This window comes from Vespa mandarinia, chromosome 2 (assembly GCF_050613455.1).
Source record: "Vespa mandarinia isolate Hongniang chromosome 2, ASM5061345v1, whole genome shotgun sequence".
Classification (NCBI taxonomy): domain Eukaryota; kingdom Metazoa; phylum Arthropoda; class Insecta; order Hymenoptera; family Vespidae; genus Vespa; species Vespa mandarinia.
This window is the reverse complement of record NC_140811.1, coordinates 12,760,001-12,776,060: the sequence shown is the minus strand read 5'-3', so window position 1 is coordinate 12,776,060 and position 16,060 is coordinate 12,760,001. Positions and strand designations below refer to the sequence as shown.

The 16,060-nt window shown below is 32.7% G+C and overlaps 1 protein-coding gene across 2 annotated transcripts in view; it reads right to left on the bottom strand.

Moving 5' to 3' along the window:
- Window positions 1-16,060, bottom strand: part of rg (A kinase anchor protein rugose) — a 197,911-nt gene that overhangs the window by 119,010 nt on the left and 62,841 nt on the right. For both annotated transcript variants that reach the window (XM_085655316.1, XM_035868671.2), the window contains exon 2: window positions 11,289-11,393. In XM_085655316.1, coding sequence (XP_085511442.1) covers window positions 11,289-11,393 — 105 coding nt within the window. The remainder of the gene's footprint in view (window positions 1-11,288; window positions 11,394-16,060) is intronic.

Below are 16,060 nucleotides of genomic sequence, written 5' to 3'. Positions count from 1 at the left end.
TGAAATTTACTTTAAGTAGAGGAATTGCGAAATTGGTTTATTTCATAATCGATTTTCACGAATTTCTAATGACACATTCCGATCCACCGATTTATAGCGAAATAGCTATTATCCGGAAAATTATATGAAACGTACGATCACACTTACGATGTTAATGCTATCGCCAACACATTAATAAAAATCTCACTTTAACGTTAACTAGGTACTCGAATATTCAGGCTGTTATATTCATCATGTAGTCTCGTTGCTCTCGACAAAGCCCTTCCACGGTCATTTCATGATGTTATACGGTCTACTAATTTACCGTGCGCAATTTACCCCGCGTTACGCGACACACCTAATAAATGATTCTTGTAACTGGACTGTATACCCAAAAACCGAGAAATGCCTCGTTCACCCGGCATATTCGCGATATTATGAATGTTCGCAAAGTGAACGATAATTTCACCCGATAGCCAGTAAAAGTACTATTCCAACGTGACTGCTATCGAATTCTTCGTGTATGATTACCAATAATCGATATACTCTATTTGTTGTTTTTCTTCAAAATCGTTGGAGTTCATCTGATAAATATCTTAATAAAAAAAAAAAAAAAAAAAAAAAAAAAAAATAATAATAATTTGTAATTACGTCGATAATATTCAATTAATAATCATTTGCGTTCGAATCGAAGGGCAAAGGATAAAAATAAAAAAATCCGCATTTTCGACACTTCGACCAAACGAATACGATTTTCAGCATGTACGAGATAGAATTTTATCGTGCACGCGATCTTTGTTTCAAGAACGATTTTTCCATTGCTGCGAGGTCGTATCCACTTTCTCCTCGTTTTTTGTTTCCCCTACTTCGATACCCCGAGCATTGCCCCTGGGGATGGTTCATAGATGGAAGGGGAAAGGCAAAGAGAGAAATAACAGAGGAGGAAAAATAGAAGGAAGGAAAAAGAAAAGTCTGTTGGTGGTTCGTGGACTCGTTTCATTTGAATAGAATCCAAGCGATAACGCCCCTCGGCGGCATACCCGTTAAGCACCGACCACCAACGACAAACCGAACACCACAACCTCGGGTCGCTGTTGTTGCTAACGACGGCGACAACAACGATAACGACAACGACGACGACGACGACGACGACGACGACGACGACGATGACGACGATGAGGAAGTGGAAGGATGACAAGCACGTCTAGTTTTCCCGGGGGCGATGCGCCTGGAAAATGCGAACGAACGGACCGAAGAAGGAAAGAAAACATCGGTCTCGTCAACTCCCAGCAACCAGAAACGACAAGCAAAAGCGACATGGTAGTTTGTCGGGGCCAACCTTCTCTTCTTTTTCCCATACTATCCAACCGACCTCGTTCCTTATTATTCCTCTTCGTTGAAACAACAATTTCGTTGAAATTTCTTTTGGCGTTTTACTTATCACCATCACCACCATCTACCACCACTATCACCACCATCTACCACCACTACCACCACCCATCTTCATCTTTCAAATTTATTGTCGGGTATTCAGCTTTCATTTTTATTTTTCGCCAATCTTCTATATAGTGAACAATAGCGAAAGAGAAAAGAGGTTGGAAACGTTAGAACGAAATTCCGAGAGAAATTTATCGGGGACGCGTTTGTTCACGAGAAATATACGTTCATGGTGTATTTCTACCTAGAAGACAATAGCCGTCGTCGCAATGGCCTCGTTCGAAATCTCCTATCGTCCAACTTTGATCATGAGTTTGTCCGAAACTCCACTTTGACAGACACCCTCTATATTTCCCAAAATAATGTACGTAGACGTTTAGATACGTTTAGGGAGTGATCGACGACGATTGGGACGACATTAGCTTGATTGAAACATCAACCTCCCGGACTTCGGATAGTTTAACACTTCTACGATGCGTTTCAACTCGAATGTAAATGGATTAAGAAAAGGCTAGAAAGGGGTCATGGTTCTATGGAGATTTAAGTTATCAGAAAAGAGGTAGAAACATTTTCGCAATTCTTTTTCTCTCTCTCTCTCTCTCTCTCTCTCTCTTTCTCGAATGAACGAATGCAGCTAACTTCTATTTTCCTTTTTTCGCTTAGTAAAAGTAGTGAGACAACTGTGACGTCTCTGTCACTGTTACTCGTTTTCGTTTTCGTTTTCAGTGCAATACGATGCAATATTTGTGCGAGAGTAACACCGTGAGTCAGGGTACGATGACGAAAGAAAGAAAGAAAGAAAAAAAAAACAAAAAAAAAAAAGAAAAAAGAAAAAAGAAAAGAAAACAAAAAGAAAGAAAAAGAAGAGGAAAAAAATAGGAAACAAAAAAGAAAGAAAAAGAAAAGAAGTAGGTACCATAGAAGGAAAAGGATGACGACGTCGTTTCTACTAGAAAGCAAATAAAGAAATGCCACCTTTTATCTCGCGAATGACAATGCTTCGGATCGATGCGTTTGACTGTCGCTATGAGAATTCCACGGCTTCTTTGGAATTTTCTCTTTTGCTTCTTTCTCCTCCTCTTTCTCCTCCTCACTACCAATCCCCTCCATATCCTCTCCTCCTTTATCTTCCTCGCGTTCCCTCGTTTTTCTACGCTGGTGAATGTAATGCCGCTCGATCTCGATTACACGTTCCGATTTTCCGAGCAACGACGTTTCATCCTCTCCAATCAGCTTTGTAAGAATTTCCTTGGAAAGCAAGAGTCACGATCCACCTTTTCAAAGATTCTTCCCAGTTGAAATATATTCATCATCCATTTCGCTTCTAAAGTCACGATTACTTTAATGAGAACGTAAGTACCTCGTGAGAATTAGAGGATCGATCTACCATGGCATTCTTGGTTTTACAATTTCCAAAAATACATTTCTCAATGTTAAATTTAAGATGAATTTATTTTGATATGTCGTTTTACAATTGAATAATACTAGTAACATGTTTATTATCTATTCGATGATAACGTGGATATTATTTTATCTGATAAGCGATACATCGTTTTCAATTAATCTGAGAAAATAATCGAGAACGATTATATAATAGTATACCGCCGTTTATGGTTCTATTTGCCGTCACAGTGAACACGCCACAATGATAATATCGTATGCAGATGGAAGCTATTAGATTGTGACACAAAGGGTACGGGGAAAACGACTAGGACTCGAAACTGTACCGAGTTGAATTTGTAGTGGGTAAGGAAGAGAAGGTGGGGGAGTTTTTCAATTCGTATACGAAGACGATTTCGACCTTAGCAATGGGATGAGGAAGAACTTGGAAATGGAAGCGCAAATTGGTTGAATAATGTGTAATAAATCGATATTCATAAGTTGCTCGCTCGAAGGCATAACAATCTCAAATTTTGATTGAAAATATAATACTATCAGCGATATTTATATTAGAATATCAATTGTCCTTTTTAAAATGTTATTCGTATTTTTTACGTTGAATCATATGATTAGATTGTCAAAGTGAAATTATTTGAATAGTTTTTGTTACAAAAATGCAAGGTAAAAACAAAAAAAGAAAAAAAGAAAAAATAAAAAAAGGAACAAAAAAAAAATTTCTAAAGCAAACAAATTCATTGGCTTTTCAAAATTCGATGTCATTTTTTTTTCCTTTTTTATTAACTAACTCTTTTCTCTTTCACTTTTTTTTCTGTATTTCTTTTTTTTTTTAACTGTTACACGTTACACAAACGACTCTGGTCAACTGTGCCAATTATAACTGCATGTCGGAAAAACTTTTACATGCATTCCAGCATGTGATAGAACAAAAAACCATCCACACCTGATTTCGGTACACTGCATATGTACAGTTCGTAGCTTTTTTTTTATCTTACGCTTCACGAGAATGAGATTCCGAGCTTTGGTTTTATAGTAGATATGATATAAATATATCCTTTTCTCCTTTTTTCTTCAAGTATTTCACAAAATTCTAGTTATTCAATTTACATTATAAATCGTTTATTTGTTCTTGAATATTAAAAAGAAAACATATTTCAAAATGTTCATTCAATTTTTACGAATTTTATTCATTCAGTTTTACGAAAAAATATTTTAATTGTATATTTGTTATTTATATATATATATATATATATATATATAAATATATATTATATATATATAATATATATATATATATAATATACAATCTAACGATATAACAAATATAACAAATAATTTATATATATATATACAGCTAATATTGCAACACATGGAATTCGATAAATCATTTTTTTCATAAAAAAAATATTATAAATTTCTCAATCGGAAAAGTTACATCCATTTAATGCTTTCGTGATAAACTGCTTATCTTGAAACAAACTTATAAAATATTTGAACTCCAGTAACTGACAGTAACGAGTATTCTTTTTCTTTATTTTCTTCTTGCCAGTTCTTCGTTAGTATTGGAATAAGTTTCGAAAATGGTCGTTGACAGTGTTTACCCCCTCCCTCGTAAAAGGAGTTAAGAAAATCCTCTTACGCGCTTGAAACGCACACGGCATGATTTACGACGAAGCTTTCGATGAAAGTTTCATGAAATAACAGCTGCAGATACGAGAAGATCGGTAAATACGAACTGTAATAGTTACTAAGTGAACAATTTATGACAAATTTCTTCCCTTCCTCTTTACCTTTTTTTGCCCTCTATTGTTCTTTTTTCTTCTTTTTTTATGCATTTTAATGAAGTATAAAATTTAGAGATAAAAAAAATTTTTTAACTTTTGTTCCATTCCATATTAAAACAATCGTCAATTGAATAATTAGCATAGAAAGTAAATTATTTAAAATAACAAATTGGTTACAAATTATATATTCAAAACTATATATGATAAAACGAAAAGAAAGATAAGAAAGACTTTCCAATAGTAATATCAAAATGATTCGACAAAATGTATATTTAAATGTCGTACAATTAACTTGAAAACTTTGACAGTTTCTCAGAATCTATATATTCCAAATTATACAATTGTCGAAATAGAAGACATAGACGATCGTACGAAGGTATGTTTGAAAATGAATATATAAACTCGAATACCATTCGACTTCGAACACGTTGGAATATCGAATATTGAATGTCTACGAATGTTCGAGAAATATAAAATAACGTCTGAATCGATTTTCCGATAAAATATTCTGGAAACAGACGATGATGAGTACTTGAATCGGATCGACGGATAACTACGATCGAAGGATAGAATAATTAAAGTCGATTTCGTGAATCAGGTGGGAGGAAAAGGAAAAAGGGGAGAGGGATTGAGCTTTAATCTCGTGACTGAAATAATGGCATCGTTAAAGAAGTCCCGATTCGTTTATATTCATCAAAGGCTCGTAATAAAACGTAGATTCGATTACTTATCTTATGAAGGAGAGGAGGGAGGGGTTGGGTGGGTAGGTGGGGGAGAAGATATTATACATACGCGTACGTCTGGAACTAGAGTTAGAATGAAGTGGTACCACTCAACGGATGTTCCATCGGACATGAAGATAAGAGAAGGACACCAGGTCGAATAAATCGCAGAGAATGGCGATGGCAATGGTAGTGTGCCAACGTTCGTTCGCATAAATTGAACGTGACTGCCGGGCGCGTGTCAGCATTATCGTGGCACTTGCCGTTAACCGGGATTAATATTCCGAGTCGACTAATAATCCAAGATATTCATACTCGAGCGCGTACTCGGGCAATACTCGGCGTACATTGAAACGAGCGAACGCGAACCATACTCTCTATACATTCGCCTAACTGTTCCGTAACACAAGCTTGAAACGTAATTATGATCCAACGATGAAAATTAGAAGCACATGTTACATTGTTAAAGTAAAAGAGGGAGAGAGATAGAGAGAGAGAGAGAGAGAGAGAGAGAGAGAGAGAGAGAGAGAGACCGATCTATCGTCAATCTCTTTAATAAAGAACGATAATTGTGAACGTAACCAACTGCTTACTCTTTTCTATTGTTACCGTCGACAATTGTAACGTTCGATTTTAATCGAATATTAACACTAGAATGGAGGAAAATCAATGATTTGATTCGACGAGCAATCCTCCCTTTGTAAACCTCATACGATATGAATTTATTATTTATATAAAGTTTTTCAAATATAGATAGAATCAATGACATTTCGTCGTAATGCGTGAAAATTTGTATTCAGTCGTTATCTAGTCTCTCTCTCTTTCTCTCTCTTTCTCTCTCTCTCTCTCTCTCTCTCTCTCTCTCTCTCTCTCTCTCTCTCTCTCTCTCTCTGTATACGTAAATTCAACAGATTAATAACAGATAAACGATATCACGCGCTTTTGAATTATTTAGAGTTAGATAAAATTCGATTTGTTTCCACGTATACAATTCGTTTTATTAGTATATACATATTACATAAGGCAATTTTGTTGAGAATATAATAAACCTGGTGAATACGGCAAACATAAAAGACATTGTCGTTTGAATATATTTGCAATAAAGTTTACATAAGGGAATTAATACGAGCATGACCGATATCACGTTGCATGTAATATTTGTGGATAAAATATTTTCAATTGTTTAACAACCATTAACACGTACCTGAAGTTATAACCTGTTACAAATAAGTATTTACGTACTCTGTCATGGCAAATTATCTTCGATATTTTAGATCGTAATATTCGAATAACCGAATGGATTAATCGAACGATAGTGGCTTTTATTAATCGACAGACAGTTTATTTCGCTCTCTCTAGTTTTTTTTTTTTCTTTTTTTGTAACTTTGTCAAACCTTAATGAACAAACGAATTCAACTCCATTATGTTCTAGATTTACGATTTTATCGGTTAGAACGAAAAAAAAAAAAAAAAGAAAAAAAAGGAAAAAAATTAAAGAAAAGACAATCATGATTAATAATACGATTCGTTAATATTACAATGATATAATAACGTTAGAAGATATATACATTATACCGATAAAATGATCAGATTTATTAGCATGAAATTTAACGAAGAAAGGTGTCGGTCGTATTGTCCGTTGAGTCACTTCTCGTTTGTAAATCAACGAAGCGTTTTAAACTGGGTAGGAACATCGCGCGTGCAACTGAATTCTCGCTATTAATTTGTCGTTGGGCGCAAATGAAATGCGCATTGCGCTCGACGGAGCGTAATTCACGAGGCAGAATTAATGTATCGTCGGGAAGGCTTCAGGAACCTTTCTCTGCTTAATTGCATTACGGCGGTTCGACGCCGGCTGATTTAATACTTTACATTTAATTTCAGAAGGGCGGCGAGGCATATTGGATACGAGAAAAGAGTCTTCATTTGCATAGCCACGTAAAGTATTGTTAGTCGATCGAGGAAGAACACGTTCCTTTTGTAAATCGATTGTTATTCCTCAAAGTTAACTAAAGTCTTCTATCTTTTCGATCGAAGATCTTTATAATCGGTATTCTTTTCTCTCTAGAGAGAAAGAGAGAGAGAGAGAGAGAGAGAGAGAAAGAGATAGAGAGAGAGAGAGAGAGAGAGAAAGAGAAAGTGACGCTATTAGATGAATTTTTATTTTAAACAAAATTTAACACAGTCAAGAAATTATTTCTAATAACAAATGGATTATTAAGATTGAAAACAATGAGTATAAAAAATTGGAGCAAAAAAATGATTATGAGAAGTCCTGTGGTCTTGTTAATAACACCGAAACACATTGATTAGTCTCTCTTTCTTTCTCTCCCTCTCTCTCTTTCTATCATACTTCATTCACCTTTTTGAGTTTCATCTTTTTTTACTTTTGCGCAAAATCAATACACTTCTCGACAAAGAGCGCGAACGGGTGAGCATGCTCGTATCATTCTTTTTTCGTATAGCAAGCTCGTCCGCGTGTACTATGTTTCCTTTCGTTCTATTTTTTTTTTTTTTTTTTTTTTTTTTTTTTTAAAGAGCGCTTGATAAATGGGAACTCGATAACACGGAATCCAGAGTCTCTCTCTCTCTCTCTCTCTCTTTCTCTCTCTCTCTCAAACTCTCTATTTTTTTCTCTTCTTTTTTCCTTTTTTTTTTTTAGAGCAGATTCGCCTGGAAGCCCGAGGCTCTATAGTCCTCTCTTTTCCTCTCTACTTCGACATTCCTTCCTTTGTTACGTCGGACTATTACTCATAACGGGCGCAATCGGTATTTACGAAGACTATGTCGAGAGATTCTACGCGATACCAAAGTCATAACAGTTAAAAGCTCTTGATCGTCCGTGCGAACATCCTGATGAAAAGATTAAAACATAATCTTTCGATTCTGTTCCCTTGGAATCGTTCCTCCCGTTGAATCGTTCGATTATTTATTAAATCGAGGATTACCATTTCGATAACTTTATATCACATTTTTATATTTATAGAATGTATTATTGTTGTTGTTGTTGTTGTTGTTGTTGTTATTGCATTTTAACCGTTAACAGTTTCTACTTTCATCTAAATTTATTAACGTGTGTATATATATATATTTTTTTTTATATAACAAATTGTTAAGTAATCTTTACGAGTAGGTGGAGAATCTGTTTTTAAGATCCGCATTTGTAAATGGATTGTTTATAACAACTTTGTTTTCTTGTAAAAAATTGCAAGCTGGTTATTAACGATGGTTAATAATTTAAATAATAAAAAATAAAAAAAATTCCTTTTTAATATGGTCTTCGTTCGAAGTCTCTATGAAGTTCTGGATATATTCTCACGAAAAGAAAATATATTCGTATGACCCATTGACCCATATAATATCTTCAAAAAGGAGCATTGAAATAGTGGCCTACATAAATTTCAATTTTATTGAAAAATTTTATTCTACGTTAACGATATAAACAATTTCTTTTTCCATTTGCTACGATCAGTATATCAGTTCTTTCTTAGATTACGAATGACAAATCTTAGAACGTTATATATTCGAAACGAAAAGTCGTGAAATAAATGAAGATAAAAAAAAATGTCCTCTATCTATTTCCATGTAATTAAATATTATCGATATAACGAGTTCGATTTTGTTGATATTTCTCACGAAGAATTTACGGAATTGATTTACTTTGACTCCAATATACTCCAATCATTAAAAAAATGTATCTTTTTATATTATTACATAATGTTTCTTAAATAACAATGCAATTATTATAATGTAATTTCCTCGAAGATATCGTAAATCGAGATCTCTTGAAAATTTGACGTTCTATTCATTTAGTTTGTTCATTATTATTATCAAACGTGAATTAATTAATGTGTTCTCGTAATATGATGTTTCGACCTTACCTATGTACATATATACATACGTACATACATAAATACATATATATATATATATATATGTATATATGCATGCATATATATATATATATATGTATGTATGTATGTATGTATGTATGGATATAGAATGTAGTTTATGCGAATTTATTTTTCTCCATTCCAACTTCTTGTTTCGCACCGGTAGCAGTGTTATACGAGATCTTTTTCCCTTTTCGAATCTATATGCATCCCCATGGAAAAGGTTTCCAGGACCATATTGTATTTTCAATAACTCACCTTTTTCTACTCGCCGTAGAAACGGCGACCAATGCTTCTGGCTCGGGCAGAACTAGCAACGCCGGCGCCATCCAATTTATTCGCTTACAAAGGAATTTCAGATCTCGTTTTCGATTACCATGTCAACGACACGAGCGATTTTGCGTACTGGTAACATCGCTACGAATCGAGGAGATATAACTCGCTTCTACTTTCAAATCCCAACGGATATACCACCTTCAATTTGCTTTTATATCAATGATATTATGGTACTGTCGTAATAACACCGAAGAAAATATCATAATATCATTATTTCATCTTTCACATTTTTTTTTTTTTCATTTCCCGATTGATTCATAGACGGTTAAAAAAAAAAAAGAAAAAAAAAAGAAAGAAAACAAAAGAGAGAATTATTTAGCATTAGAAAGAAATTAAGCATTTAGATACTTTATAGATCCAAGTTGATTCGATTCTTTTTTTTTCTTTTCTTCTTTTTTCTTTTTCTTTTATAATCTCGAAAAGTTCAGAACATGTTATACGGGAATAACCATGCGAGAGATAAAAGAGTATGCACATAAGCACGCGTATAATGTAACTTTATACATAAAACTTGCAAAGAAAACATAGATTTCATGAACCCTCGATCGAAGAAGGTGTTGGCCGTATTCCAATTTTTCATAGCTATAACTCCAAAAAGAGTTATATATTAAAGTTGATGTTTAAGAAATATTTGTAGTCACTTCTTTGTAGACTCGATTTATCGGATGGTAACTGTTCCAAAGATAAGAAAAGACGCATTTGAATTTAAATCGAAGTTTAATCGACTGATATCCAATTATTACCATGAAAAATTTATTCGAATTATCTGATCTGATTATTTTAATGATTATAATTAAAAGTACTAACAATAAGATAAGATAAAGAGATGTTCTTGAAATTACAATAGATAGAAGCGATTCGAAAGACTACAAAAAGGAATCGATGGAAAATGTGTGTGTGTGTGTGTGTGTGTGTATAGGTATATACAGATAAATCGTTTTCAACGTGAATCGAAAGATCGACGAAATTCATACGCGATGTTGAGGAAATAATCGCACAAAGCTTTTTACGCTTTACATGTTATGGTTAAAGAACCGTTATTGAAATTCCCCATAACATCTCTACGATCGAAGAGAAAAGCGATTTTCTTTTATTAAACTCTTTCTATACCGTAAGAATATTAAAATAAATTCCATCTGGATTTCACTGGATTTTCATCGTATTTATGAAAAATTGTTTTCTATTACGGAAATAATTACGGGAAGAAAAAAAAAAAAAAAAGAAAAAAAAAACAGACGAACAAGAAATATGACGAGAATAAATTACAATCTATGTTTTGCTTTTTCCATTATTTGCTTCCTTTCTTTCATTCATTCTTCAACTGACAAATTGACATGAGAAAATTGACATTGGTAATGCGTTGAAAAAAATAAAAAATAAAAAAAAATCGACAAAAACGAAACACTGAAGTATTTACAAACGAATGATTTAACGAACGCATATTGAAACGACTGATTTTAAATTGAAATAAATAAATATATTATAGATACGAATGTCACTAATCAATTTCAACATAAATCATTTTCCTTATATCGAATTTAGTTTCTGAGATATTCGTGTATTAAACTTTTCACGATAATAAGAACATAAGGAACTCCCACTGGTCGTGCATAATAAATGACCCGAAACCATCGCCATAATATATCGCGAAAGCCATTTAGAACTTTCATATATTAGCGATGGGATTCGATCAAGTTTACGTAAGGTTCAAATTAAACACGATGAAAGGTATAATATACCTGGAGATTAGGTGGGCAGTGATCCAGAAGTTCCAACATGTGCCTGATGTTCTGTGCGTCCTGTATCACGAAGTTCAACTCCATGTCGAATTCTCCGCCCACGAGCTGTAAACAGAAAAAAAAAAATTAATAAATCGCACATAATTATTTATATATAAATAATAGAAAAAAAAAATATATATATATATTCGATAGAAATCAATAGTGTATAATTAATATGTTCTCTATATTCTCCAAAAAAATTTTTGTATAAGTTAAAAACATGAAAAAATGGGAAATATTTTTCGAAAGAAACTCTCTGACGAAACTATCGATTTATATATATATGCGATTGGATATCTCGGAGAAGCAGCGTTTTCAGGCTTCAATTCGGATCCATCCTTGCATGCATATCGTATAGTAGATTTCCAGTCGAATTCGGAGATCGTGCACTATATATTTCCTGGCTTACTTGTACGTAAACTGATTTATAAAAGAATTTTTTGGCATAACTGAGCCGCGAAAGTCACTCGGAATTTATAAAACGTTCTATATAAATTTGGATATGATAAAAAGATCATGTAAAGCTCTTAAAGTAAAATTCTACTAATTTCGATTCTAATAAAATTTATTTCGAGAGTACTTCATTAAGTCAAAAAAAAAAAGAATAAAAAAAAAAGAAAAGAAAATATATATATATATATAATGTATTTCTTGCGAAAACGTCTAATAACAAAAGAACGTGTATATATATATATATATATATATATATATATATATATATATACATATGTATATATATAAAAGAACAAAAGAAAAAAATTTCATAAACTTATCGGTCGATTTCATTAGAAAACATTAACAAATTCGTGAAAGTTTCTCTTGGCATCATTAATAAATTAAATATTTATACTGATTGTAAATTCTTTATGACTAGACATCAAAGAGACGGACATAGGATAAAACACATCCTCACGTTACACTTTATGAGGATGAGAGGCGACGAGTTTTACGTTTATTGGTCGCTGATAAAAAGAGAAAGAAAATGGAAAGAGAGAGAGAGAGAGAGAGAGAGAGAGAGAGAGAGAGAATGTATGCGTAGAGTATAAAACGCTACGCATAAATAAAGACAAATACGAAAGCGATCGCTGCCATTTTCAATGGAGTTCAATGTTGAATGGAAAAACATATCCATATTAAAAACGCAATTTCGTGTATCGATAAATGAAAAAATTCTTAAAGAAAGAAAACATAAAAGGAAAGAAGGGGATCCGGTCTTTTTTTTACTTTTTATTATTGTTGTTATTATTATTATTATTATTATTATTATTATTATTATTATAATTATAATTTTTTTTTTGTAGTTTCAAAGGATATTTAAAAAAACAAGATATTTCCGCATTGGAGTAATAACGCTAAACTCGAATGTGACTCCTTGTTCCGTCTGTATTTTCCTTCACGGTCAACAAACTTGGAATGTTAGAGACAACTTATATATCCGTTGCGCCACTGTTTCTTCCAATAAATTTCATTTAATGTTTCTTCGAACGATATTTCTCTTTATCTCTCTATCTCTATTTCTCTCTCTCTCTCTCTCTGTTTCTTTCTTCTTTTCTTTGTAAGTTCAATGCAGATACAATAAAATATTACAACAGATTTAACATAAACAAAATTAGTTTTATTTATAAGTTCGAAAATATCTTTGCATTATCGACGCGATTAATTGTTAAATTCAATTTAAGAATATTTATTATCATATCGAATATGAGACATCTGAGTTCAAACTATTTAAAGTTCGTCATTATTAAATACAATAAAATTGAGTCAGTCGAATTTGTATGACTTTTTTTGTTCGAAATGGCTTATATGCTATATTGTCAAACCGGAAATACTCGACAGGGAGACCGTAATTTCCGGGAAAGTATCTCATGCCTTTATTCCACGATGAACCTTCTGCCGAATGTTCTATCTCATTCTCCCATTCTCTTTCATCGAAGTTTGCTTCCCTTTTCCCTTTGTTAACACGCACACACACACACACACACTCACATGTACACACCCACATACAAACATGCTTCTATGTCGGTTGCTGCTAACTTCGATAACTTTTACGATCGGCGACGAATGGTAACGACGTCATCTCTTCTCGAAACGAATCCTCGTAACGATAATTTCGAGTAGTGCGATAGGGTACAGTAAAACAACTGGCACTGCTTTTTTTTTTATTTTTTATCCCCTTCACGTCACTGCTCTACTTTCATCTTTATTATGGAGATTGATAAACGTTCTATTTATCTCGGATTTTAAATGTAATATCTTAATTGTAAAAGTAATAATAATTTCGAATATTTAAAGTAGAACAATAAAATGGAAAGTAAATTTTTAAATGATTAAAATTTTATCCTTACGGTAGAAAGTTATTTGACGATATATTAATAATATCTGATAAAATGAAAGTAATATTGAGGAAATGCTACGCGTGAAATTAAAATCGATTTTTTTTCTTTTTTTTTTTCATTCGATTTATTCAGATTTATCGCAACATTTACATTGTTTATTCTTTTTAAATTAAAGAAAAAATATCGATTGGTTCTCATGAGTGTATGATGTAGTAAGACGATGTGAAAATTCGACGGATGCTCGAGGTATAACAAAAATTCGTGAAAACTGAAACCCACACAGAAGAAATTGGGTTGTAAGGATTTGAAGGACAAATCCACTGGTAGGGTGATGCGTGTTTTGAAAATCCATGTTGTCACGTAGGTACACTTTGTGAAAATCTTTCATCCCCTTGGGTAAAATAAGTCTCGTCTCACGAGTAAAAGGGTCGACGGCTATCGACTATAAGGGTGGTACAAAGTATGACGCCTTCGTGATTAGGTGAGAAAATAAAGGGTGTTGTCGGTGGTACTTGAAATGAAAGGAGTCTCGGCCAGCTATGAAGAAAATTAATTAACGTACTGCAATTTCTTTTTCCTTTGTCGAGATTGCGATAAAGAAAGAATCGCAAAAGTCATTTATAAATTTATTTATTAATTATCAGTGTACTTATAAAATTATATATATATATATATATATATATATATATATATGTATGTATAAAAGTTTATGAAAAAAATTATTTCTCATTACTTGTCTTGTTATCTTTTTCTTTTTTCTTTGGAAAAAAAAAACAAAAAATATTTCTCTCTTAACGCAAGATATATACATAGATATTCTTTTTCTTATTTTATTATTACAAAAATTCTAATTTCGTATTCGTGTCTCCGTGTTTTCATCGTGAAATAATATAACGCTTCAAACAGAAAATAAAGACAAATCAAACAAAGTGTGAGAGCTTCTTATAGAATTTCACTCGCGCATGATGCACACACAAACACACACACACACACACACACACGAAGATAGAAATACGCAACAGTTGTGAAGCGTATATACTTACACAAACTTTCTATGGAATAGGTAAGTTCACAAAATCTCAAGTATCAGTTAATGTTGTCCGTTTACTCTAAAGCGTTTATCTTTGCATTGTTTACATTGTAACAAAAACGGATTTCACTCAGAGTGAGACTCATGATTAAAGAAGATTTATAGTTTTAAATAACGTTTAATAGAATTAATCGTTCCCGTTAAATTCTATTAATAGATTTTGATTATTAAAAATACGACTAGATTTTACAACAGATTTATTATAGCACTTAATAAAAAAATTATTCGATAATTGATAACAGAAATGTGAAAAAAATGCATAAACATTTAGTTATTGCGCTATTAAAAGCTACAATCGTATTCAATTTCTTTTTCCTTCTATAGTAAAAAAAAAAAAAAAAGAACGCTCGATTTAATTTATTGACTTTTGAGAGTTCAATAAATTACGATAAACTTCGAAAAGTAATAAGTTACTTTCCATTCAGTATTTTACAAAGAGAGTCCTTCATCGAGACTTGAAGTATGTAACTATGGTCAAAAAAGAAAAAAAAAAAAAAAAAAAAAAAAAGAAAAAAAGGGAAAAAGAAAGAAAAAAAAGAAACAAAGAAAAATAATAATATATGCAGATGCATAATCTTAACGATAAAGCGATAAGATCTCGTCACCTTATCGAAGTTTAAAGAGCTGAGGGCGTAGTCGAAGTTTATCGGAAAATCGATATGCCTCTTGTTCGAAGGAGTTCCCGGTGGTATTTGAAAACCGATAGAAACTCCGTTCGCGCTGTTCACGCGGAAAGTCTCGATCGAGTTACTTCAAAGGCGTTTCGCAGCTTGTTTGCGCGGTTTGAAAGCTTTTCAATTGCCTCTCGAGAATGTATAACACCTGAACGCGTCAAACGCAAATCTCAGCACTTTATACGTTATGCCATAGGATTCGTGGCTATAACCGAAGAAAATTGTCTGTAACGCTTTCTTTTGTCTCAAGTATTATCTTCAATCGATCTTTCTGTGGATTGCGATATGATTCCACTCGAAACACGAAGGAACAACGACTTTCTTAAATCGCAAAGTGAAACTCTATAACAATCGATAGTTTTTCACGAAATTGAACGTATCTTTTTTTTCTTCTTCGTGCGAAATGAGTATTTCTTATAAGAGAAAAGAAAAAATAGATAAAAATGGCGAATCTGAAATGGCGAAAAATATAATAAATTCTTTCGATGAGAACGAAAGAACAATAATGTTCTAAGAAAACATTGTCTTTCGCAACACTCGAAACAAACATAAACATGATATTTGTATCATAGCAAATGCAATGATACAAATATCACGTATATACAGACGTACATATATATATGTATATAT